Source organism: Megascapheus bottae, chromosome 20, assembly GCF_031878675.1.
Source record: "Megascapheus bottae isolate mThoBot1 chromosome 20, mThoBot2.hap1, whole genome shotgun sequence".
Classification (NCBI taxonomy): Eukaryota; Metazoa; Chordata; class Mammalia; order Rodentia; family Geomyidae; genus Megascapheus; species Megascapheus bottae.
In genome coordinates this window covers 38,006,870-38,033,988 of record NC_143528.1, presented here as the reverse complement: position 1 = coordinate 38,033,988, position 27,119 = coordinate 38,006,870, and the positions used below count along the sequence as shown (strand labels likewise).

The following is a 27,119-nucleotide window of genomic DNA, read 5'->3' as shown; positions in this document are numbered from 1 at the left end:
AAAGCAAAAGGCACTTGAGGATGCAGATGGAAGGGGAAAACGGGGGAGAACCACGGAAGGGAAGGCACTGATCAAGAAGCACTACTCCTGATTTACCCAACTGTAACCTCTTTGTACAACTACTTAGTAACAACACAACCCAAAGGCCTAGGCCAGTGACTCAAGCAGAGTGCTCACCAGGCATGTGGCTGGTACTTCTAACCTCAACCCAGCCAAAGCCAACCCCCATCCTGTTCTATTGCTCTGGTGTTCTGTACATACCACTTTTCTCAAACTATATCCCAACTGAATCCACATGGCAGATGACGGAAGCTGTGGAAGCCTTTCTTGGGCAGGTCCTGGGACTTGACCTTAGGACCTGGGTGCTGCCCTAGGGCTTTTGTTTTTCTTTGCTGCTCAGGGTTAGTGCTCTGCCACTTGAGTCACTGCCCCACTTCTGGCTTTTTTTCTGGCTAACAGGGTGAGAGTACTGCAGACTTTCCTGCTCCAGCTGGCTTTGAACTTCTGATGCTCAGGTCTCACCTCCTCAGCAGCTAGGATTACAGGCCCGCATGGCGTTTCTCCCTCCCTCTCCCAGCAGCGGTGCTTGGGTGGCCACAGAGGGGGAGGGGCGCATGTCCCGCAGGAGCCAGCTCTGCTGCTGTAGTAACAGTCACTCCTCGGGCAGGAATGTTTTGTGTCGATACAGGGCAACACACAGGATATAAAAATGATATACTGACAGAAAATTTTGTGAGAGCTTTAATGGCACAAAATGTTTATCGCTACAAGTTATACATATATTGTAAACTGTATAGAATGATACAAAGTGCTAACTAAATAGATGAGAATGCATAATCACTTTGGCTCAGTTCATTCCAATCATTTCACCAGGGGTCCATTTAGAAAGCCACCCCATCTGGACCAGTCGACCTTCAACTCCAGCCCCGCCAGCTCGCTGCTCTTCTCACCCAGCAAGTGAGCTGTCTTGCTCCTGATTTTATTTGTAAGTATTTTAAGCCAGTTTTCACCAAGCATAAGAAAAAGGAAACCTGCCTCTTCATCCCCAAATTGTAAACAGGTGTAAAGCTTTTTAAGCACGAATCTTCAATTGTCAACAGTTAATTACTGAGTTCTTTCCGGGGAGACAGTTTGTTTGCATTCAGCATGATTGTGTCCACAGGAGGCTCCCAGCTCCTCAGGGAGTCCACATGGCAGATGCTTTAAGAAAACTAGTAAAACTAAATTTACTTCCGATGTCAGAAACACTAGATGCCCCAGCTCAGCGGCACTGGTCAATGGTGCTGAGGTTCTCAGGAGGGCACTGTACTCCCTGCTAAATACTGCTCTTCTTCGTGGAAACAATCTCAGGGATGTGGACACTGCAGTAGTTCAGCTTCATCTGCCTTTCCAATTTTATCCAGACTTTTCAAAACCCATCAAATTTATTCTTTTTTTCACCCCCAAAGAAATCTGAATATCAACACTTGAAATAAATATGTTAGAAGGCAAATCAAGTGTTACCAGGTCTAAGAGTTAGACAGAAACACGATATAAAATTATTCAGACATCAAATGCTAGAAAGAAAAAATAATTCAGGGAAGTTTTTGGGATATATCATCTTTCCTAAAGATAGCCAGCTAAATTCTTGGAAAAAGACAGAAAAAAAAATGGTTGTTTCTCTGTGTTGTTTCCACTCTAGCATGGATGCTTTACAAGGTTGGTGTGAGGAAGGGCTGGTTTCTGCAAAGGGCAAAGCTGGAGGCCTGGAGATGCCCTCAGAGACTGCAAGATAACCTCAACAATGGTTCTCTAAACACTCAGCAGCAATGTGGGCAAACTCAAGGGCTACTCGCCATATATAAAACACACAGCAGTGTCCTCAGAGCCATGCTTGTGTTCTGAAATACAACAAAACCGACCCAAAGAACCCAGAATCCCACTGACTCCTAAGGATTTGGTCCTCAAGCTTCACATTATAGAAACTAAGAAGGTCTGTCATGGAGGATGGTTGGTGTTCTGGAATGCCAAGAGCTTAGCCTGAACGGCCCCTCGCCAGGCCTGCAGGACCTGTCATGGAGAGAGGGCCCAGGGGAATGAGTGGCGTCTTTCCAGAACACGGTCACCTGTTCCCACAACCCAAGTCTGCTTTCCAAAGTTACACAAGTGCTTGGAAGAACTCTGAAACAAATTTCTTCAGAGTATAAAGGCTTCAGAGTGTGAGTGAAGCTTCCTAAGACAAGAAGCCTGGATTAACACCATATACTGGACTCACTTCAAAGTCTCTTCTTAGAGAAAACAAAAAGAAAAAGAAAATGAAAGGTCACGAAAAGTTCACATGCAGCTAAACACATGAAAATACCAACACGCACAAAAATCTCAAAAGCGATTTCATATCTAGGCCTGAGACGCTCCTTATCAGAAATAAAGACTGCCACAGAAAAGACACATGACAAGCGCGGTGGTGAGTCTTATCTAGGCTCTCTATCCTATGTACAGCTGCCTCCTGCACCCCCACAGGCGCCATCGGGAGGCTTAGAAAGAATAGCTCCAAAGCTGGTTTCAAATTATTTTTATTGCCCAGGATTTTTTTTTCTTGTGTCTTGCTTTTCTTTTTTTTTTTTTTGTTTTTTGTTTTCTTTTGAATAACTATAAATTCAAGCTTAGACAAGCTTGTCTGGTGGTCTTGGAAAATAAAAACCAAAACTAAACAACAAAGCTCTTTATAGCATCATTTCTACCCTGATCTCATTTGGAGAGAGATGGTAGTCACAAGGCCAGAGTCTAGTTCCTACCATGGACGATCCGGGTTTGGTTCTGGGGTACTACAGGAGACGACAGCATGGTTGACAAAATTATAATCTGCTGGTGGCATTTGCGGAAAAGAAGCCCTTGCAAATTTCTAAACAACAGGATATTCTGTCAGGAAGTTCTAAGTGTCTTACAGGCCCCAGAGGGAGCAAGGGTAGTAAAATGCCTCAACAGAGTTTGAATAAAATACTGGACTTCAGAGTTACTGGAACTGGATGTGTAAAAACAGGGTGGTAAGTTAGGTCATGCTTACGATGGTCTCAAGTTCAAATAAACTATGCGACAACACTCCACTCCACGGGCCAGGCGCGTCCCTGGGGCTCCTCTTTCCTCAGTAGGTGCTGGCAGAAGGCGTGCTCAGGCGTTTTCCGATATAAATGCTGAAAGGAAGCAGAAGGCCCCGTGTTTACTGCGTGCAGTCACCCGAGCTCATCTGCACAGGTGCCATCTAAGTTCTCCAGGCTGAGGTACGGTGCCAGTTCCCAACACTATGTCTCCTGCCCCGCTCGCCTCTTGGGAATGGCTGGGTATTGAACCCAGGGCCTCACATTTAGTAGGTAAGCACTCTAACACTGAGCTACACTCCCTAGCCCGCTGACTTGGAACAAAACAGTCACAGCCCAAATTGGTTTTGTATGACTCAGTTCACTCATGAAGTCTGGTCTGGTCAACACAGGTAGTTTGAGACTGAGCCACACTAAGGCAGAGAAAAGCACAGACCCCCCTTCCTTTGAGAAATTTCTTTTGCTATTTCAGATACACGAATTACTTGGGTGCCAGTGATTTTAAGATGGCTCGTATGAGAATTCTTAAGGATGAGTGTCTTGACTGATCAAATCATTCAGTCAGCCACAGACAGGCTGAACTGAAATCCCTTTGTCTTACTACTTTGCTATGCGAGGCAGGCACTTGAGCCTGTCAGTGGCATAAGCAAAGGGATATTTTGAAAACAACCCTTAGCTGCACCCGTGGTGTAGTGAAAGGTGCCGCCACTTACAACCTCTTCTCATCTGCATCAATGCCAACATGTATACACAATTAAGACAAGACAGTCTGAACTGGTGAAAGCAACAAATACTGCATGTACCAGACCAACCTACTGGGGGCAGTGCCCTATTCAACTTCGGATTTGCCCCACCCACCCTTCCTCTGCAAGCATCCTGCTGCTTATGCGAGGCCTGCTGAACCAAGAAAGTGGCAGACAGGCTCCCTGGCTCCTGACTGCCAGGAAAGCTCTCCGCCACACTGCACTCCTTCAGAAAAGGCGCTCCATGGTCTGCATGTCACACATGTTTTGGAAAATGAAGAGCGACCGTGTGCTCCAAAGATCCTTCAGAAGTGTATTTCCTCCACATTCAAGGATAAAAGCAATTAATTTACAAGACTTTCCTGAAAGATGCATCAATTCCAGGTAAATCTGAGGCTGATGGAGAACCAAGAAAACGTTGCAAAGTTAGGAGAGAAATCCAGTCTCCAAGCATTCTACTCCTTGGTGAGAACTGCTCGGTTTACTTTGGAGAAGTTCTCTATATCAGTCCCCAGATGTATACACCAAAGATTCTCTTCCTTTAGAAATTATTCAAGAACACAAAACTCAAAAAAACCCCCCAAAAACCTAAATCATACAAGCGTCAATTCAAAGTGATCACTGTAGGGCTAGGAATGTGGTTTAGTGGTAGAGTGCTTGCATGAAAGCCCTGGGTTCCATTCTTTAGTACCATATAAAAAGTCAGAAGTGATGCTGTAGCTCCAGTGGTAGAATGCTAGCCTTGAGCAAAGGAAGCTCAGGGACAGTGTCCAGGCCCTGAGTTCAAGTATCCTAGCTACTCAAGAGGCTGAGTGAGATCTGAGGATCACAGTTTGAAGCTAGCCCAGGCAGAAAAGTCCTTGTGAGACGTATCTCCAATTAGCTAAAAAAAAACTGAAATGTTTCAAAGTGGTAAAGGGCTAGCCTTAAGCAAAGAGCCCAGGGACAACATCCTGACCCTCAGTTCAAGCCCCATGACTGACAAAAAAACAAACAAACAAACAAACAAAAAAACACAACAAAAAAGATCAAAGATAGGCCGGGAGTTTGGCCTAGTGGTTAAAGTGCTTGCCTAGCATGCATGAAGACCCGGGTTCGATTCCTCGGTACCACATACATAGAAAAAAGCCGGAAGTGGTGCTGAGGCTCAAGTGGTGGAGCTCTAGCCTTGACAGTCCAAGGACAGTGCTCAGGCCTTGAGCTCAAGCCCAGGACTGGCAAAAAAAAAAAAAAAAAAAAAAAAGATCAAAGATAAAAGCAATTAATGTACAAACCAAAAAAAGATGACCCCTCAGGATATTCAAAACTGCTGGGCCAGGGTGCGGGGACTCACTCCTATAATCCTAGCTACTCAGGGGGCTGAGATCTGAGGATGGTAGTTTGCAGTCAGGCCAGCGAAGAAAAGTCCATGAGACTTTTATCTCCAATTAACCACCAGAAATGGCAGGTAGAGCTGTGGCCCAAAGCGGTAGAATGCTCAAGGACAGAGCCCAGGCTCCAGCTCAAGCCCAGGACCAAGAAAACAGAAAAAAAATTACACTGCCACCAAGAGGTCAGCCTCAAAGCAACGATGAGGAGCTGAGGTGCACTTACCCCAGGCCCAGAGCCAGGACGTGGGACAGGAAAAGTGACGGGATGAACACCTTCAGGAACTCCGCAGAGAAAATGCCTCCTTTCTTCATGGCGCCACTTTTCCTCATGCTTAGGGACACAGCACGTTTAGGGTGCCTGAAGTGGAACTCCCTGCAGGAGAGATTCAGTGGCAAGGGTCAGAAATGTGTGCTGAAGCCTCGAGAAATGCAGTATCTAGGCAGGCATGCAGGGGAGCTTACTTGGGGGGGATGTTCTCGGGTCTGCTGGACCAGTCTGATACCCAATCTGCACTCTTCTTCAAAGACTCCACTTCCTTCTCCCCTTCTCCAGCTTCTTCTTCTGACTGTAGAGAACAAGTCAATCTCAAAAAGACAAGTCCGGATGAAGACTTATCAAAAAGGCAAGACTGGACAGAGAAGGCTATACATGGTAATTTTTTGTTTGTAAGTCGGGGGGCTTGAACTCTGGGCCTGAATGCTGTCCCTGAGCTCTTCAGCTCAAGGCTAACACCCTTCCTCTTGAGCTACCCCCCAACTTCCCATTTTCTAGTAATTCACTGGAGATAAGGGTCTCACGTTCTTTAGTGTCCAGGCTGGCTTTGAACTGTGATCCTCAGATCTCAGCCTCCTGAGCAGTTAGGATTAGAGGCATGAGCCACCTTGCCCGGCTTTGTACATGATAATTTTTATGTGAAAAATGGGTTGTTTTTCTACAGAGGCTGATAAAGTGAGCTGAGAGAACAGAGCACCTTAAAAAGCACTGAAGTGACATGAACTGCTGTTGTACCAGAGACTACCAACCTGACAACTACCAGGCACAGATAGCTCTTCCTGAGTGTGGAACATGGCAGTGTTTCCACCGAGTTTCAATGCACAGAAATGCTCATTTTCATAAGCATTTAAAGTTTCTACAGCTAAGAAAACTGAGAGGATACACTCAGAAGGATATGCTAACAAAACCACAGTGAGGGCTGAGAATGTGGCTCAGTAGTAGAGTGCTTGCCTAGCATGCATGAAGCCCTGGGTTCCATTCCTCAGTACCACACACAGAGAAAAAAAAAAAAAACAACAGAAATGGCCCTGTGGCTTCTTCTTGAACAAAAGAAGCTCAGGGATAGTGCCCAGGCCCTGAGTTCAAGCCCTGGTCACACTCACACTCACACACACACACACACACACGGAAGCCGACACCTGGCTTAAGTTACTTCCCTGGGCTCCACAGGTCCTAAGGTCCCTGTTCTTGTTTCTACAGTACTGGGGACTATGTTCCTTCCTTCCTTCCTTCCTCTCTCTCTCTCGTTTCTCAACCTTTGTCTTTGCCTCTCCAGGAAGGTCTCAAACGACGACCCTCCTACCTTTTTGCTTTAGCTGAGATTAGTCATGTATTACCAGGAGCAGCTTATTTTTGACAGTGTCATTTTGTTCGGGCTGGCTGAGTTACAATCCTTCCATCTCTGCCTTCGGAATCACTAGGATTTCAAGTGTGCACAGTCAACATCCAGCCCAAACACCCCAACAACTCTCTAAGCACTAGATTATGATTTTTAGACACATTACTAGTCAAACATCTCTCAACGTTTTGAAACTATGTTGGCCAAAAGTGGGTTTTTTTTTTTTATAATAATCTATTTTAAACAGATCAGGCTTTAACATTCACTGCACAAAATAAATGAAAAAGAAATTATTTTTACTGCTAAAGATAACCCAATCTTTCAGATTCCTGGTAGGTAGTGGGGAAAGGAGGGAGGTGGGAGGAGACAGGGTCTTGCTATATACCCCAGGCTGGCCTTGATCTTGTGATCCTCCTGCCTCAGACTCCTCAGTGCTGGGATTGAGGTGTAAACCACCCGCCTGGAAACTTCTCTTTTGATAGAATCCAAGGTAACAAGAACTTTCTAAAACGACCATAGTGCCACTTCAAGGAATGTGAGGTTGCAACCACAAACCCCAGGCTCTCCAAGCCAGTGGCTCCCTCCAGGGCAGAGCTTTCCTTCTTTGTGGAAGGCAGCCGAGGAGCAGCCTGCCATGCTCTGTGTGTTCTCTTTGACTGGCCTGGCTCTTGGTGACAGCTGTCCTGGGAAGGGGCTTTAGACAGGTGCCCGTTCACTAGCAAATCCCTGTCCCGTGCACTGCCCAGTCAGTGCCATCTCATCTACTGCTGCCGAACTTGGCAAATTCTAGCCCACAGGACAATGCGGCATTTAGGACGGAGCTTTTCCCACTGAGCATCGGGATTACTCAGAATCATGAGTTGGCTCTTTGGGGTAGCACTGAAATCACCCTAAACCAAAAACAATCAACTGTCACAATTTACATACAGATTGGTTTGTGTGCTCACAATATCTGACTCTTCCCCACAGACTGCAGCTCATTTCTGTTTGTTTTGTTCTGTCTGTGGAGCTGGGGCTAGAACCCAGGTCAGGCACACAGGACAAGCTCTACCACTGAGCTCATCCTGCCTCCCCGCCCCGCCCCACCCCACCCCATGTGCAGTGCTTTGTAGCTTTAGGCTGACATTTCTGAACAAGTTAGAATCTCTTATTTGCCAAAAGAGTGAACTTGCACTAAGGCTTCACATGCTACATTTTCCCAAGGTGATGAGAATTTCTCTCAGCTCAATGAAGCAAAGTTGTCTTTGGATTCACTTGTTTTTTTTTCTGCCAGTTCTGGGGCTTGAATTTAGGGCCTGAGCATTGTTCTTGGGCTTTCTCAAGGCTAGCACTTAAGCCACAGCACCACTTCTGGCTTTTTCTATATATGTGGTACTGAAGAACTGAACCTGGGTCTTCGTGCATGCTCGGCAAGCACTCTACCACTAGGCCAAACTTCCAGCCACTGGATTGGTATTTTTTTTTTAAAAAAAAAAAATTTCAGGTAAGTTTCTAAACTTCACCTTCTGCTTCACTTTTGATAATCATCTACTGGCCACTTCCAGTTCTTGGAGTTCCTGGCTGGGCCGTTCTTTTGGCAGTCTCTGCATGTGGCTTTGACCTGCACACCATGATCGGGTACATGATTTTCCAAGATGAGAGAGGGACCACCTTCAAACATCGCACTGGCCATCCCGAAACATAACCAAAAGGTTGTAAGAGACTATGTGCGGTCAGTTTCCAGCATGGAATGGATAGTCTTGGGTACCAACATCCTAAAACCTGGGGCCACCTTACCCTAAAGGTGCTGCCTTAGAATTCCCACACCAGCCGGTCGTGGTGGCTCATGCCTGTAATCCTAGCTACTCAGGAGGCTGAGAGCAGAGGATCACAGTTCAAAGCCAACCCCGGGCACAAAAGAACCCGAGACTCTTATCTCCAATTAACTTCTAGAAAATGGGAAGTGGTGAGGGGGGTAGCTCAAGAGGAAGGGTGTTATCTTGAGCCAAAGAGCTCAGGGACAATGCCCAGGCCCAGGGGTAGGGCGGTAGCCTTAAGCTGAAGAGCTCAGGGACAGCGCCCAGGCCAAGTTCAAGCCCCATGACCCCCCCCCACACACACACACAAAAAAGAATTCCCACACCACAACCTGGCAGACCTCAGTTAGATGGCTGCCCATCTTTGGAGCTCCCCTGAGACCATGTCCACTCAGTGCTCCCTAAGGAAGAGATGGGCCCACAGGCTCAGACCTGCTTTCAGTCTAGCTCTATGTTTACTTGCTTTGTCATTTTAGAAGTTACTTAATTAGGAAAAAGCCTCAATTTTTCCACTTGTCCATAGACATAATACCACTTCTTTCATTACACTGAGAACATGGAAGTGAGAAGTATTTTTAAAATAAACTTAGCACCTAGAACAGATGTGGCAAATGTCAGTGCCTTTTCTCTGCTCTTCTGCTCTTCCAGAAAAGCTGGAGGATGCTCTATTCATTAGAGGCAGGTGAAAGCCTGTAAGGTGAAGCACAGGCACGTTCTTCATCCATTACTATATTCTTTTGTGGTACTGGATTTGAACTCAGGACTTTGCATTTGCTAGGCAGGCCCTCTACCACTAAGCTTACCTCCAGGCCTTTATATGCTAGTTGATTTGAACAGGGTCTTGCCTGCAATCCATCTATTTTAGACTTCCTGTATTAGCGAAGTGACAGGCACACACCGCTCAGCTTCTGATGAGGTGTGTATAAACTTTTCTGCCTAGGCCGACCAGAGATTCTCCCAATCTCTACCTCCCACCTAGCTTAGGATGACAAGTGCACACCACTGATGTACTTAGCAAGGGGTCTTGTGCCACGGTCCTGGAACTGTGATCTCCAAATCCTTAGCCTCCTAAGTAGGACATAAGTCACATTACCAGGCCCATCAACTATTCTTTTTGCTTTGTGGTTGGTCTTGGAGTTTAAACTAAGGTCTTGTGCTTGCTAGACAGGTGCTCTACTGCTTAAAATATTCTGCCACCTCATGACAACTATTTTTTTTTTTGCCAGTCCTGTGCTTGAGTTCAGGGCCTGAGCACTGTCCTTGGACTTTCCTCAAGGCTAGTGTTCTACCCTGAGCCACCGCACCACTTCTGGTTTTTTCTATGTATGTGGTACCGAGGAATCGAACCTGAGTCTTCTTACATGCTAGGCAGGCACTCTACCACTAGGCCACACTCCTGGCCTGACAACTATTCTTAACCCTAAATTTTCTTCTCCTTCAAGAAAGAAGTCACACTGGGCACTGGTGGATCCTACACAGGAGACCCTAAGTTCAAACCCCAGAACTGAACAAGAAAACAAACAAAAGCTTTTCCAAATCCCTAAGAAATTTCTCCAATATCTTATCATCTTCAAATAGCTGCACAAGGGAGTTGCAATAGAACATGCTTATTTATATGTCCAAAGCATCTTCACCAGTCACTCCTTCCACCTCACCAATTTATTCCATTAAAAAAAAAAAAACCTAGGTGAAACAAGGCTTTTTTTAAAAAAGTTTAAGTCATACCTATTAATAGTACCCACATTCGAAGTCTTAGCAGCTTAGAATCTGCTTGATTCTCCTTCAGTGTGGAGTCACACTAGAAATTCTACCACAATTTGACATAGAGGCTAAAAGCCTTACACACCTGCCTCTCCCCCCGCCCATTCCACAAATTCCAGTGTGAATGCGTTCAGCTCTACAATTCTATGTGTATTAATGATCAGGTAAGCTTAACTATATCCTGAAAGTTGAGCAGCAGCTCAAATCAAGTGTCCAGACATGAGAAAGTGTAAGAAAAGCATGTGTGGGGAAAGGATGGTGTGATGTCAGGCTAGCATGGGAAATGCGCAGAAGTGCTTTCTTCACTGAGAGCACTTGCAGAGCCCCCAGTCCAAGTGACCCCTAGGGAAAGTCAGGTTGCATTATTTCATACGCCTGATTTTAGAACTACTTTATAGACTTTCCCACTGAGTAAACAGTACATTTTTCAAACTTTCAATTTCTCTGGAAAAAAAAAGAAAAAAGAAAGAAACCAGACTGAAGATGTCTTCCTCAGGAAAGGATTTCATTTCTCTCTTGAATGCTTGGTACATTATTTGGTTTTGGTTGGTACTGGGAGTTGAACTCAGGTCCTGGGCACTGTCCCTTAAGCTTTTTCACTCAAGGCTAATGTTCCACTACTTAAGCCAAACTTCCATTTCTGGCTTTTTGATGGTTAACTGGAGACTAAGTCTCATGGAAGGCTGCCCAGGCTGGCTTCAAACCTCAACGCTCAGATATCAGCCTCCTGAGTAGTTGGAGTACAGGTGTGAACCACCAGTGTACAGCTCTTGGTATACTTTTTGACATGGAGATTTTTACAACTTTTTCTACTTTAGTTATAGCTTAACCTCATATAGTCAAACTCATATACATCAGAAATTCAACAATTCCCCCCAAATCATCTTCTTACATATGCCATCTTCCACTATAAACTATTGGACAAAGGGCATGACTTAAATACATCATATCCAGCCCAGAGATTTTCCAGGTTTCAGAAAACAGTAAGAATAGATCACAGTCAAACTACAGAGAAACTGTCTGGCTTTTGACCTAGAATGCTGAGCAGACTCACAGACCAGGCAGAATATTTGTTTTTTTTGTTTTTTTGCCAGTCCTGGACTTGAGCTCAGGGTCTGAGCACTGTCCTTGGACTTTCTCAAGGTTAGAGCTCTACCACTTGAGCCTCAGCACCACTTCCGGCTTTTTTCTATGTATGTGGTACCAAGGAATCGAACCCGGGTCTTCATGCATGCTAGGCAAGCACTTTAACCACTAGGCCAAACTCCCGGCCCAGGCAGAATATTTGTATCTGTGGTGTGAAGGGGCCAAGATCACTACAATGAGAATACCACAAGATGAGACTTTGATTTTTATCTCAGATTCTATATCTCAGTTAAACAGTCATTCAATATTGTGCAAGTACCTTAACATCTTTTTTTTGTGTGTGTGTGCCAGTCCTGGGGCTTGAACTCAGGGCCTGAGCACTGTCCTTAGGCTTTCTCAAGGCTAGAGCTCTACCACTTGAGCCTTTTTCTGGCCTTTTTCTATGTCTTTGGGCATGCTAGGCAAGCACTCTACCACTAGGCTAAACTCCCAGCCCTCAAGTACCTTAACTTGAAAAGTTAAAAGTTGGGGGACCAGGAGTTTGGTCTAGTGGTAGAGTACTTGCCGAGTATGCATGAAGACATTGAAAAAAGGCCAGAAGTGGTACTGTGGCTCAAGTGGTAGAGCTTGGGAAAGACCAAGGACAGTACTCAGGCCCTTAGTTCAAGCCCCAGGACTGGCAAAAAAGAAAAAAAAATAAATTGGTTCTCATCCTTGGGAATCTGTTTTCTAATGACACTTGTAGGTGCTCTGACAGAGCAATAAGTGTAAGGGCTGGCCAAGAACTCGTTTGTTAGCACCAATTATCTAGCCCATCCCATTTGATACTCCAGACACAGGTAGGAATGTTAATACACTATCCATCTATACTTCCAACCATTTCAACCCCTCGTAAGCTATATTTATCTTCTTTAACTCAAGAAGGCTTGCTTAATTAGATGAATGTTTCTCCTCTAGCCATTGGAATTGCTGCTTTGATTTCAGATGCAAAATTTTCAGACCTGGCTCTAACCTTCATCTGTTTTTGTGACTTTCATTCTGCAAGACAGCTTTCTCCATTTTTGGTTTTGGGACTCAAGAAACTTCCCTGGACACTGGTACCTGCCAGTGTAGACAGAACTGTCCACCTCTAAGAGTGGATGGGTGCCAAATCCTCAGCAGTAAAGAAAGGTAACAAGGATATGTTCCCTTACGTCACTTCTACAATCACAACCGAAATAACTGAGAACAGCTCCAAACCATCCTGAACCGTCTTCTTTGATGTATTTCATGGAAACACACCTTTCCCGACTGTGCACAGTCCAGTCATATACTCACCTGAGAGCTGTGGTCTCTGCTGGTGTGCATCTCCACGTCAAACATAATCTGCCCATCTTCTTGTGGGGAAGGGCTAGGAGAGAAAGAGCTCAGCTATTAATTTTACTGTTCTTTTTTTTTTGCATCACATAAATTTGTCTCTATTTGAAATTAGAAAATTATAAGGAAACAGTAAAATGGTTTTGAAAAAGGATTCCATAACTCTGCACAAGCAAACTGGATGTGGTAGTATGAGGCTAAGGGAAGGGAAGCCCTCTCCTCAGGAGATGCTCTGAACAGGTCAGCAATGGGGAAACCTTCGTAAGGAAAATATCACCCGAAAGCCCAAGACTGTCAGTATTTCATGTTTGGTTCTTTCATCCATTAAAGGCACAATGATCTTCATGTTTGGAATCAGGTTCTTTTACGTCAACTCTTACCCCTACCTCCTCCCAACAGCCAGCAGTTCTCAAAGATTCCTTCCAAGGCTCTGGGAGGTGAGTGCTTCACAAGTGTTTGTTTGCCCCTCTGCTATTTTCTCATGAGTCCACAGTGGGTCTTCCACATGTGACAAAATGTGTGATAGTACAATGAACTCAATACAAAAGCAGACAGGAGTCCAGCTGTTTTCCCTTAAGCCAGATACTGAAAGAGATTTGCAAATATGTAAAATAACTCACAGTCTTATTAATTTTGGCTATAGGAAAATGGTTATTTTTCATCGAAGAACTGCTTATGTTAAAATGTAAAATGTATTGATTTTATTGCCTTTTTTTTTTTTTTTTGCCAGTCCTGGGCTTGAGCTCAGGGCCTGAGCCCTGTCCTTGGACTTTCTCAAGGCTAGAGCTCTACTACTTGAGCACCACTTCCGGCTTTTTCTATGTATGTGGTACCGAGGAATCCAACCTGGGTCTTTATACATGCTAGGCAAGCACTCTACCACTAGGCCAAACTCCCGACCTGACTTTATTGCTTTAAAGTTTTCTTTCTCCCTCTTTCCCCCACCTCTCTTTGTTCCCCCAGCTTCCACCGGAATTGAACACAGGACCTCACACTTGTTAGTCAGGCGCTCACCATGTGAGCCTCAGTCCTTTTTGTTTGGTTGGTTGGTTGATTTGAATAGGGCCTAGCTTTTCTTGTTTGGGCCAGCATGAATCACGCTCTTACTATTTACACTTCCGGCATGGCTGGGATGTCATGCGCTGTCATTCACACTCAGCTGACAGCCACACCCAGCTTTTTCCTGGTGAGACAGTTTCGCGTGGGCTGGCCTCAAACAGCTATCCTTCCAATGATGGCCTCCCAATGGCCTGAGCCACTGGACCTGGCACCTCGCTTTCATTTCTGAGTAAATACTTAAGAGTTTTGAGGTTCCTAATAAATTCTCAACATTATACAGGGGCCAGGCACTGGTGGCTCATGCCTGCAAATCTAGTGCTTCAGGAGGCTGAGATCTGAGGATTGACGATCTAAGCCAGCCCAGGGCAGGACAGTCCAGAAGACTCTTATTTCCAGTTAACCACCAGAAAACCAGAAGTGATGCTGTGGCTCAAGTGGCAGGGCAAAAGAACTTGGGCACAGCACCCAGGCCCTGAGTTCAAGCACCATGTCTGCCAAAAAAAAAAAAAAAAAAAGATTACAAACATTATAAAGAAAAACTATTCTAAATTATCAGAAACCTGTGCTCCCAGATATTTCACAGCAAATAATATAGAAGCTTATATCTGAATATATAGCCTGTATAGTAATATCCATTATTTCCTGAAATTGAAAAAAGAATGCATTTTTAGACAAAAACATGATCACAGCTGGGCAACAGTGGCTTACATCTGTAATACCAGCTACTCAGGTGGCTGAGAGCTGAGGATCACAATTCAAAGCCAGCCACACAGGAAAATCCATGAGAGGCTTATCTCCAATTAACCACCAGAGAACCAGAAGCAGTGCTTTGGCTCAAAGTGGTAGAGTACTAGCTAGCCTTGAGCACCAGAACTCAGGGACAGCATCCAGTCTCTGACTTCAAGAAAACAACAACAACAAAAACATATACTTGAAACCATACACGAATATCAGGCTTTTTTTTTTTAAGCATTGCCAATGGATTCATGCATAGCCACCCAGGTCCTGGGTCTGCAACTACACTACTCTCCACATAGAAATTAAAATGGAGCCTGACATGGTGATGCACGCCTGCAATCCGGGCTACTCTGCAGGCTGAGACCTAGAGGATAAATATCTAAAGCCAGTCACTACAGAAACAGTTCTTGAGACACCAACTCCAGTTAACCAGCAGAACATCAAATTGGAAATGTGGCTAAAATGGTAGAATACCAGCTATGAGCAAAAGCTAGCCGGGAGTAATGGCTCGCATCTGTAATCCTCCTACTCAGGAGACTCAGATCTGAGGATCATGGTTCAAAGCCACCTGGGCACTAAGAAGTCAGTGGGACTCTTAGCTCCAATTAACCACTAGAAAACAGGAAGTGGCCTTGTGGCTCTAGGAGTAGGGCAGTAGCCTTAAGCTAAAGAGCTCAGGGACAGCACTGAGGCCCAGAGTTCAAGCCCCAGGATGGACAAAAAAAAAAGAAAGCTAAATGGGGTACAAGGCCCTGAATTTAAAACCCAGTGTCAGCATAAATAAATTCGAGATGAAAACTGATATGAATACTAAGCTACCAAAAAACTAACACATAGACCATTACTTAATATGCCAAGGTTGGTGAGACTCAAAAGCATCAGAAATTTGTCAGATTGATAAGGTTAGAAGTCTTATACAAATATCAACACTGAAGATTCTTAACTGAGGAGAGAAAAGGTTCTACATCATAAATTCACAATTTTTTTTTCTTTTGAACAAGAAGTGTTTGCTATAGGACAGGAAACAACTAGGAGAAACTACTGAACTCAGTTTATTGTCAAGTCATGGGCCAACTTTACACAGCTGAGCCCAGGTCATGGCCAGAAGAACCTTCCACTCAGCCCTCCTGTCCCGCCCCTCCTTTCCTCTCCTGCCTCGTCAGCACCAATCTTGTTTAGAAAAACACAGACTCTTTACTAGTGAACTGCTTATTTCTGCTAATGCCTTGGAATGCAACAGCATTTCAGTCCTGGCTCCCCTTAGGATCAGCTGCCCTGCCTTAACCAAAGTAGAAGCTCTAGCACTGCATGAAAACTTAAATGACAAGAATGTCAATGACACTTTAAAATGGTAAAGTGTGATTCTAAGTTAATTAAGAGGCTGAGATCTGAGGACTGAGGTTCAAAGCCAGCTCAGGCAGGAAATATGGTAAGACTCTTATTTACAATTAACCACGAGAAGATAGAAAGTAGAGCCCTGGCTCAAAGTGGTAGAGTACTAACCTTAAGCAAGAAACTCAAAGACATGCCCAGGTTCTGAGTTCAAGACCTTACAAGTGACCAAATTTTTTTTTTTTTTTTAAAAGTGAAGTAGCCAGGCACCATGGCTCATGCCTGCAGTCTTAGCTACTCAGGAGACTGAGATATAAGGATGGATCTCGGTTCAGGGCCAGTATGGACACTAAAGACCATGAGACTCTTATCTCCAAATAGCCACTAGAAAACTGGAAGCGGCACTGGGGCTCCAGGGGTAGGGCAGTCGCCTTGAGCTGAAGAGCTCAGGGACAGCGCCCAGACCCAGAGTTGAAGCCCCAGGAGGAAAAAAAAAAAAAAAAAAAAAGTGAAGTGTGTTAGATATCCAGGAGAGTGTTACTGAGCCAAGTCCTGGATTTCTTCTGAAAGGACTGGAGTTGTGCATATTGGAAGAAAAGAGAGGCTCCAAAAGCATTAGAATACCTTTCACATGCCTAGAGAAACTTCAACTAAACACAACCCGGAGAATTCATATGCCATCACTTGCATAAACACAACCACAAATGAAACCATGTGAGCAAAGAGGTAAGCTGGTGACTTCTCTCCATCAGGTGAAAGGTAATAACACACAATATCAGTGATCAAGGTTCATGTAGGCCACAACAAGTAAGGCCTTGAGAAATACAAATGGAAAGGATGTAGAAATCACTTGGCAAGTTTCTGAACACAAAGCACTCTGGAGACAGCACGGGAATCAATGGCCACTGTGCAGAAGGAGCCATCATCGGCTCTGCTGGGCGTCCGCCATGTGCCCTTCTAGGCTCTAAGAGGTTCCAGCTGTTCTCGAGAACATCTTGGAGGCTCAGGCACCATTGCACTCATTTCTCCTTTTTTGACTTTTTTCTCACTAGGGATGGACTACATATAACGAGACTTACACCATATGTATAAAAAGAAAATACCCACAATTCTCATACTTTGGAATGGTCTCTTAACCTTCGTCTCCTGCACATGCATTTGCTGCCTGGGTAATGTGCATGTTCACCCAGGATTCTGCAGTGTCAACTGCGTGGCTGTCTCAGCACTTGGAATTATTAAGTGCCACTAACACCAGTGTTCTGAAGAGAAAGGAAAAACGGAGGTTCCTTCTACCCATAGATCTCTCTGGGCGTCTTACTGTCAGCACAAGCAATCCTTGACCAGCGGAAATAGCTTCCCCATACCCAACCCAGAGAAAGTAGATCTGAAGTAAAATTTCCTGAGGAAAACGGAAGGCCTTCAGAATGAACTACCTTTACACATTGAGTTTGGAGTTGTACACTGTGCAAATATTGCTGTAACTTGAATCAACCTGCAGTTCTTCTGAGTCAAACATTTACTGAGCACACTGTGTGCCAGCATCATGGCTGTGAAGAGCGCGGAGAGGAAACACGATCCCTTCTTGCTTCTGGACATTCCCCACGTGGAATAGAGGTAACCACCCCTCAACTACCCAGTGTCACCTCTGGGATGGGGACAGAGCCATGAAGGAAAACAGAAGACAGTTACATTCACTCTACAAATCAACAATAAACACTGACAACTAATACAAGCTGAGTAAGAAACATGACTTCCCCTTAGAGCAACAGTGGGCACTCCAGTGCTTGTCAATCTGCTGTCACTGACATCCAGCCGCTGCTATAAATTAGGAAGCCGACTCTGTCAAGCCTATGGGCCTTGTCCTCATGGCAATTAGCCTGGCAACCAGCCTGTCTCCCCAGTGGCAGCCCTCGCTCACCTGTCACAGTGAGAACTGCCTCTCGAGCTGCTCTGCCCTGACTCATGCTGGGCATCCAGGAGAATCTTTTCCATGTCTCCGTTGTGGATGGAGGAGGAGGAGGGCACGTGCTCCAGCCCTCCATTCTTCCCGTTGCCGTTCTCGTTGCCATTGCTGCTCATGGGAAGCTCCACCCAGGAACCTGTTGGACAAGTCCGATAAGTTAGGATAAGTCAGCAGTCCTCAGGCTCAGGCCAGGACGCCCAGGGCAGGGCACTCAGGGCAGGCGAGGTGGTGACTTAGATAAGAGTGCAGTACCTCAAAGTGACGCAAAGTACTCTGATGTAAATAAATAAGCATAAGAAAAGTAAAAATACAGATTGCTCCATTTCTTAAGTTCCTCCTCAAATCAGCCTCTTTAGAAGAAATCAGAACTTAAAACAACACAAAAACCACGTCTTTCAGCCAATTTTCCTGCTGGTTAAAGTTCAGTTTATATACAATCAATACTTACTAAACTTCAAGGTTACTTTTCAAAACAGTACAGGGCAACTCTATTTTTTTTAGTGGTACTGGGATTTGAACTCAGGTCTTCACATTTGCTACAGCTTGAGCCATGTCCTGACCCCCTTACCTTTAATACATTAGCTTTACATAAAGCACAATATATTTTCCTTAGTCTACCTCAGCTAGTTCTGTATCTGCATCACAAATTAAGTAATATTTTGTTATTAAAACCCCGGCCACAAGGCCTGGCTCTGCATTCAAGTGCTACTCAGGAGGCTGAGAGCTGAGGATCATGGCTCAAAGCCAGCCCAGGCAGGCAAGTCCAGGAGACTCTTATCTCCAATTCACCACCAGGAAACTGGAACTGGTGGTGTGGCTCAAAGTGGTAGAGTATTAGCTTTGAGCAAAAAAGCTTAGGGACAGCACCCATACCCTGGGTTCAAGGCCCACTACCAATGGGGGGGAGGTGAGGAGAGAGGGAGAAAGAGAGAGAGAGAGGATCAAATATATACACATAACTTATGCACAGCTTAACCAAGTCTGAGAGAGGAAATTCCGATCTTACTCCTGCTGTGGTTACAGCACTGTAAAGCTCACAGAAAGGTGAGACAGTGCAGTGAGAGGCTGGGAAGGGGAGCCTCCCAAACCAGGGCTCTAGCATGTGGCACTCTCCACGCCTAGCACGGAATTCTCCAAGGGCAAAGCCCAATTCCCCCCCCCCCCCCCCCGTAGCAGCTGTGACTTGGAGCCCTCAGCAAGTTCCTCTAACGAGGCTGGCACGTGAACTGCAGATGGCACACATCAGCCAGGAGCTCCCGAGAAAAATCCCGGTGATTACGACAGGGTTCAACAGCTGCTGTTTCTTCACAAAATGGTGGGGAGGGGCATGCCAAAGCCTGCAGGGCATTGTTAGCTCTACCCAACAGGTCTGCTGCTTCCTCTCCTTTACCCCCACTTCCCAGTCCTTTTCTTCTTTCAAGCATCCAACATACCGGTGAACTTGCCTCTTTGCTGTCTCCTAGGAGTTCCCGCTCTCTAGGGCTCTCATGAAGCCCTAAGGTTGTGGAAGGAGAAACTACAGGCAGGAGGAGGATTTGCCAGGGCAGCTGGCAGAACTGGTGGAGCCACAGCAAAGGGGAGGAGCACCGGTGATCTGACATTCTTCAAAGTGTTATTGGCCTAATGAGTGAATTTTAGTACGAACTGGTACCTGTAGCCAATTTACCAATTTCACAACAAAAACAGAAATGTGCATGTTTCTTTACGTTTCCCTCCTCATAATAATTATTTGTGTGTGTGTGTCACAGAGCTTGAACTCTGGGCCTGGGCACTGTCCCTGAGCTCTTCAGCTCAAGGCTACCACCCTACCCCTTGAGCCACAGCCCCACTTCCGGTTTTCTAGTGGTTAATTGGAGATAAGAATCCCATGGACTCCTGGATGGCTTTGAACCGAGATCCTTAGATCTTATCTTCCTGAGTAGCTAGGATTACAGGTGTGAGCCACTGCACTCGGCTTCTCACCATATATATATATATATAATTTTTTTTTTTTTTTAGAAAATGTAACCAAGCAGATGAATGAGACCAGTGCTATGAACACTGGCATCCCAGGGCTGAAAACACCAGAACCATCTCAAACCCTAAGACACCCCTAAACGAGGCAGCTGGAACCTGACTTCATCTCCCTCCTGAACAGCCTCTGTGCCCAGGCTGCTGTGGGGTCTACTTGCCAGGGGCTGGAGGAGGTGTAGTAGGAAGTGCCTGGCAAATAGCCAGCAACGCAACACTCCTTAGGAGAATCAGTATTTGTAAAGGTTGCTCTGAGAACAGGGCTTGCAATCATCACCATGTCAGCTCCCCTAGGAGGTCTCAATGGCTGCCACAGCCCCACAGCCGCCACACATTCCTCAGAGCTGTGCTCCAAAAAACACAGGTGTTACGTGGACAGGAAAATGGACACAGACAACGACGGAGAACTTAGAACTAATAAATGCTAGTAAAGCTGTGAGAGATTTACACCGAAGACATTTAATATTTGAAATGTCTCTGGAATGTGTAAGAAATATGCCAAAGCATCCCTCAATTTAGAGCTCGGTAAAATATTAAAGACATTGGGAAGAGGAGGAGGAAGAGAAGGAGGGAGGCAAAAGGTTTGGGGATAAAACTTCTTTTCCTAGTCTTACTATTTTTAGAATTTTCAAACTTCTTCTGAAACCAATGGGACCCGTACTTCTTGTACAGAAACTCAGAGTGTAAAGCAAGCAAAACCCCAGGGCAGCTCTGGTGGAGACAGGGCTGGGGAACCAGGATTCCAGAGAGTCTCTGTGGAAGCAGTCTTCCTTACAACACACGTAAGTAATATGCATTTGAAGTATCTGACCAATGAGAAAAGCAGCCACCATGCCACATTTCCTGCTCCTGACTTTTCTGCAGGATTTCTAAATCAACGAATTCTATGTTCTACATTACCAATTCACAATCATGCATCTAACATATGTTCGGGGAACCTAGAAGAGCTTAGTAAAGTTATCTCCACCCCAGCCTTTGATATCACTCTGCTATCATGTGCACTCATGGCTGGCCACTTTTATTCACCGCTGACTGGTACAGCAGTCAAATAAAGCACAGACTGAAGCCCAACCCCAGAGAAGCCACTGCACAGGTTATTTAACCCCTGCAGGGCTCCACTGCCTTCTCTGGAAAAGAGGGGTAACAGCTGCGTCCACTTCAGAGCTGCTCGGAGGATTAAAAGATCAAGCCCACAGAAAAAACAAGAAAGGTCTCCGCACATGCTCAGTGCTACAAATCTGCTCCTTTCTCTAAGAATTATAGTCTGTTCTGTTTCAGAATCCTTTGATTGTAAAAATGTGCTCCTTGAAATATACACAGGAAAGGAGGCCAAGTGAGCAGATGCAGTCAATACTCTCACTGCACATTACGTAAAAGCGATGCGTGGAGTCGGGAGGTAGCATGGGGAGGGGCAGGAGGGGGAGAAGGGAAGGAATGGCATTCATCAAGATGCACTGCACCTGACATATAAAACTGAATCCTTGGGGCCGGGAGTGTGGCTTAGTGGTAGAGTGCTGGCCTAGCCTGCACAAAGACCAGGGTTCGATTCCTCCGTACCACATACATAGAAAAAGCCAGAAGTGGTGCTGAGGCTCAAGTGGTAGAGCTCTAGCCTTGAGAAAGTCCAAGGACAGTGCTCAGGCCCTGAGCTCAAGCCCAGGACTGGCAAGCAAGCAAACAAACAAACTTTGAATCCTTAATGGAAATATAAATACCAATACATAGAATGAAAAATCAGTGCCTCTTTCTCCCACCTCCCATTCCAGCTCCTAAAGGAAACAACTTTAAATGGTTCCACATGGAGATTTCCGGAGGCAGTTGTTTTTTCTTCAGCTTGCTTTTTGTTTTCATTACATGCTGTCGTGCACTGGAAGTTTCCGTCCCCTACGCTGAGGTGAAGGCATTTACTGACAACTCACCGATACCTTCCACTGATCATCCAAGTACAAACATTCACCTATTAACTGCCTTGCATCCGACCTCATCATTTATAAACTTAGGCTTCTTCAACCATTAGCCAATAACAATGGTTAACTATTACCCAAAGGACCTCTTCTACTACTTCGCTGTTACACTGAGGACTTTGGCAAGCATTCCAAAGGATGATTTGGCAATATATATTAAGAGCCTTTCATCAATTTCCTTTAATTCAGCGATTCTTACAAAAAGATCTAGGGCCAGGTGCTGGTGACTTCCACTTGTAAGCCTAGCCACTCAGCTACTCAGGAGGCTGAGATCTGAGGACCATGGTTCAAAGCCAACACAGGCATGAAAGTCCGGGAGACTCTTACCTACAATTAACCACTAGAAAACTGGAAGTGGCGCTGTGGCTCAAATGGTAGAGCACTAGCCTTGAGCTGAAGAGCTCAGGGACAGCACCCAGGCTCACAGTTCAAGCCCCACAAAACTGGGGACAGGGCTCAGGTGGTAGTAAGCCTGTCCAATAAGCACCGGGTCCTGAGTGCAAATTCCAGTATGCTAGCACCCCTCCCCCCATATCCATCCATACATGTGTATAGGCCCTACATGTACATGACCATGAAAAGGTGACACAGTAAATTACCTATAGAGTAATATACCAAAAAAAGCAATCTGTTTTTTTTTTTTTGGGGGGGGGGGTGAGGGTTTGAACTCAGGGCCTAGGGACTTGAGTCACAGCACCACTTCCCACTACTAGCTTTTTCTGAGTAGTCTAATAAAGAGCTAGTTTTATGGGACTTTCCTGTCTGGGCAGGCTTTGAATCTCAATCCTCAGATCTCAGCCTCCTGAGCAGATAGGATTACAGGCATGAGCCACTAGCATCCAGCTTGGATTGGATTTTTTTGTTGTTTTCTGGGTTTTGTTTTCTTGTGGCCTTTTTTGGTAAACCTTTCTTTCTCTCTTCCCCCGCCCCCCAAGTCCTGGGGCTTGAACTCAGGGCCTGGGCACTGTCCCTGAGCTGCTTTTGCTCAAGGATAGCATTCCACCACTTGAGCCACAGTGCTATTTCCAGCATTTTTTGGTTTTTGTGGTACTAAGGAACCAAACTCAGGGCTCCATGCATGCTAAGCAAGCACTCTACCACCAAGCCACATTCCCAGCCCTCAGTAAATCTTTTTTGTTATCTTCAAGTAGAAGTGCAAGGAGAGGTTCAATTCACCATGTCCATTTATGCGTGCAATGTGTCTTCATACCACCTCCTCCATCTCTCTCCCCACATTCATCCCACCTCCAGTCATCTCATCAAGTCTCCGGGCTCCACCCTCACATGGAACATGAGTACTGTTCTATACTCACTCATCCCTGCTCCCATCAGCCTCACGCCTCTCACAGCCAAGACATGTTTCAGTTTTTAATTTAATTTAATTTAATTTTATTTATTTATTTTTTTTTTGTGGGTTGTAGGGCTTAAAATCTGGACCTGGGCACTGTCCCTATGCTCTTCAGCTCAAGACTAGCACTCTACAACTTGAGCCACAGCACCTTTTCCAGTCTTCTGGTGGTTAACTTAAGGGGTTCTCAAGGACTTTTATGCCCGGGCTGGCTTTGAACCTTGATCTTCAGATCTCAGCCTCCTGAGTAGCTAAGATTACAGGCGTGAGCCACTGACACAGGGCTTCATGTTTTGGTTTGATTAAATTGTCTGACAATAACTCAAAGGAATCTCACTCCTGTGCACATGACAATTCAGTTTGAGCCTACAGATATGTATAAGACCTGTGTTTACATATATACTTGGGTTTTAGGTGTGACATCAAACATTAAAGAAATGTGAGTCCTTTGTCTTATTGAGTCTGGCTCTCTTTACTCATATTCATCCATTTCTACCTGGGTTTTGTTGAGACCAGGTCTGTCCAGGTACTCCAGCTGGCTCAATCTTCCTGTTTCAGCCTCCAGTGCTGAGTTTCTCTTTCTCTCTCCCCAGCCCCTCTCTCATCATGGGGCTTGAATTCTGGGCCTGGCTCGTAACTCTGAGCTTTTGTGCTCAAGACTAGAACTCTACCACATGGAACCACTTCTGACATTTAGTGGTTATTTGGAAATAAGACTCTCATGGATTTTTCTATCCCAGGCTGACTTTGAACTACAATCCTCTTGTCTCAATCTCCTGAGTAGTTAGGATTACACACAAGCCACAGGTACCCAGCATGTCCTTCCTAATAAATTACATATACCATTTCCCCATCACCTAATTCATTCCTGACTTACAGCCAGGAATGTCATAATGTCCTAACTTCAGCCATCTTCAGGAAGCTCTCTTTCTACATGGGAAGGAAACAAGGCAAGATGAGAGGCTTGGACTGTTCCAGCAATACAGCAGGAAACAAGCCCAGAGCAAACTCTTCAAATAAGAGCTAAGAGCTTTCTCTAGTATTGGAAGATTATTTACATGCCAAATGCTTTTCTTTTATGCCAGTGTGTTCAACTATACGATGACATCTTCTATAGTTTAAGTTTAGGGGAAATGGCGAGTCCAATAACTATGATTACATTTACTTCATGCTGTGGGCTTACAACTTTATAACCACCAGTTCAATCCTCTTAGGGGTTCAGGAGAGGGAAAGAAGGTAAAGTATTCCTCCTTCTTTCCCCCCATCTTTTCAAGGCCCCACAGCTACTTCTAACCAGGAGTGACATATTTTGCTCTATTCCTCTTCTTTCCTCAAAGCCATTCTGTCTGCTCACCAGGTACCTAAGACTGGAATCCAAGCTAGACCTACAACAGTCACTGGTTTTCCTGACAGTGTTGACTGCTGCACAAGTGGGTGCTTACACGGATTTACTCACAATGCCACCACATGCAGAGGCATTTCCTGTGCCAGTCTTAGGAACACGCCTGCATGCTGGGGCTAGAACACTGTTGCTGAAGAGCTTTCCAAACAAAAAGCAAACAAGAATTCCATTACTACTTTCTGCAACCTACTGAATCTTAGGATATGAATAAAAATTGTAAGGATAATGAATGGTTTTCTTAAAAATAAAATCAACAAATGGAAACACCCCTTTGATTTTGAAATTAGTTTATCTATTTGCCCTGTAATGTATAATTTAATAAAAAAAATCAAAGAAAGGACACACTATTTCAAATATTTGCTGTTAAAATTTTGTTTGATCTTCAACTAAAATCTCAAACTAGAGCTAATCTATGAGTTTCATCCGTTTTTTTTTTTGCAGTTGTGCAACATTAGCCAACAAAGTCCTTGGACTTATCAGCAATTCAGATAACATTTGATGCTTGAATAAGTTGTTTTGCTCGGTGTCTTTAAAAAAACACTTGAAGGAATCAATAAGACTTGTTGTTTTGTTCAGTCTGCTGTTGGGTAATAAGCTAAAAGGACACACAGTAAGAAGCAAGGAAGAGTAATTAAATATGGCATTACCTTAAAGCTTTTCAGTAACTTTTAAAAGCTATCTATCCCAAATGAATTTCTTCCTTCGTTTCTTTCCCCTCCCTCCCCTTTCTTGACAGGTTGGGGGCCTGACCTCAGGGCCTGGGCACTGACCCTGAGCCTAGGCTAGCGCTTTACTGCTTGAGCCACAGCGTTCCTTCTGGTGTTTTTTTTTTTTTTCTGAGTAGTTTTCACGGCCTTTCCTGCCTGGGTTGGCTCTGAACCTTGATCCTCAGATCTCAGCCTCCTGAATGCAGCGAGGATCTCAAGTGTGAGCCACCCCGCTCCAAATGAGTGCTTCCTACCGAGCAGCTAGTGTCCCGGGGCTTCCACCGCTTCCTGCTAGGAAAAAACCACAAGACACCGACTTGACACGGGACGGCGGCTCCGGGCATTTCGGGCGGCTCTTCTTCCCCTCTCCCTGCGTTCTGTGAAAACCGTAACCGGAGTGCAACGGAGACCGGCGTCGCCGGGACGAGCCAGGCAGATGAAATCTCATTCTCGATGCCCTCTGAGGATGCACTAACTTAAAACTCCACATGGAGACGGCCGACGAAGGCAGCGTGTCTCTCGGCGTGGGAAGCAGTGCGAGGCCCGGCCCGTGCCGGGTCAAGCCAACACCCAGGGACGGACCCCGGGAACCCCGGGAAGGGGGGCGGCGTGAGCGCGCGCGCGCTCCTGCACCCGGGCGGCGCCGGCGGCGCCCTCCTCCTGGCCGGCGCTGCCCGCTCCCGCCGACGCTTGGTTAGGGGGGCTCTGCAAACCCACCACCGCCGGTGCCGGCTCCGTCCCGGGGCCTCGCGGGGGCCTCGAGCACTCGGGCAACGTGGGGAGGGGGATCAAAGCGGAGAACGGAGCCCCCGGACACCGAGCGGGGTGCCCGCCCCGCACACCTGGCGCCGGCCGCGCCCGCGCCCCGCCCGCCGCCCGCGTCCATCTCCCGGCCGCCCCGCCGCACGTCCCCAGCCCGCCGCACGTCCTCCGGGGCCCCGCTCCGCCCACCGCACTCCGCCCTCCCACGCCACGCCTCGCAGGCCCCGCCCGACCCGCCGCGGGCGCCGCCGCCGCCGCCGCCCGCCAGAGCTGGGACCCGGCCCGACCCGACGACCCCCAGCGCAGACCCCCAGGTCAGCCGCGCCGCGCCTCCTGCCGACAGGAGCCGGGCGCAGTCCATCACACGCACATCCTCGGCGCGGGCCAATGGGCGGCCTCCTCCGCCCCCTCCTCCCGCCCCCCTCTCTCCCCCCCTCCCTCCGCCCCGCGCGGCGCAGGCGGCAGCCGCGGCTCCGCAGCCCTCCTCCCCCACCTCTACCGCCGATCCCCTCGGCCCAGCACTTACTGTTGAGGCCGGCGGGCGGAGGCAAAGCCTGCTCCCCTTCCTCGCCGTTGTTGTTGTTGTTGTTGTTCGGGGGCGGCGGCGGCTCCACTAAATGAGACGACATCGTCGGGTGGCTGGACGAGCCGCGGCCTCCGCAAGACCGTCTACGGTTCTCCGGCAGAAGCAACACAACAAGCTGAGTCCCCCGCCCCCTTTTCTGCGCCTGCGCAGTCCCTCCCCCGGCTGACGTCAGAGCCCGCCCAGGCCACGTGATGACAACAGCCAGCGGTGGGGCGGGGCGAACGCGGGGCTGGGCGGGGCTAACGCGGGGCGGGGCGTTCCGGGACCTGCCCCGTGCTCTCGCCTCAGGAAGGAGTGCGTGCGTGCGTGCGTACGTGCGTGCGTGAGTGCGTCTCCACCCGCGGGGTGGAACGCCACCGTGGGGAGGCACTGGGCGGGGGCCGCGCGTGGGGCGGACGGACGAGGCCTCCACGGCCGCGGGGGCCGCGTCTTCTGCCCCGGGCCGGTGA

At 46.6% G+C, this 27,119-nt stretch overlaps 1 protein-coding gene across 1 annotated transcript; it reads right to left on the bottom strand.

Annotated features, from left to right (window-relative positions):
- Positions 1-728: 728 nt before the first annotated feature.
- Bnip3l (BCL2 interacting protein 3 like) lies at positions 729-26,822 on the bottom strand. Its single transcript, XM_090353625.1, has 6 exons — positions 26,611-26,822; positions 17,847-18,027; positions 12,761-12,833; positions 5,650-5,753; positions 5,411-5,560; positions 729-3,170 (listed from the first exon to the last, which is right to left on the bottom strand). Exons 1-6 carry the CDS (start codon positions 26,711-26,713, stop codon positions 3,122-3,124), a joined length of 660 nt encoding a protein of 219 aa, XP_090209751.1. The 5' UTR covers positions 26,714-26,822; the 3' UTR covers positions 729-3,121.
- Positions 26,823-27,119: the final 297 nt, after the last annotated feature.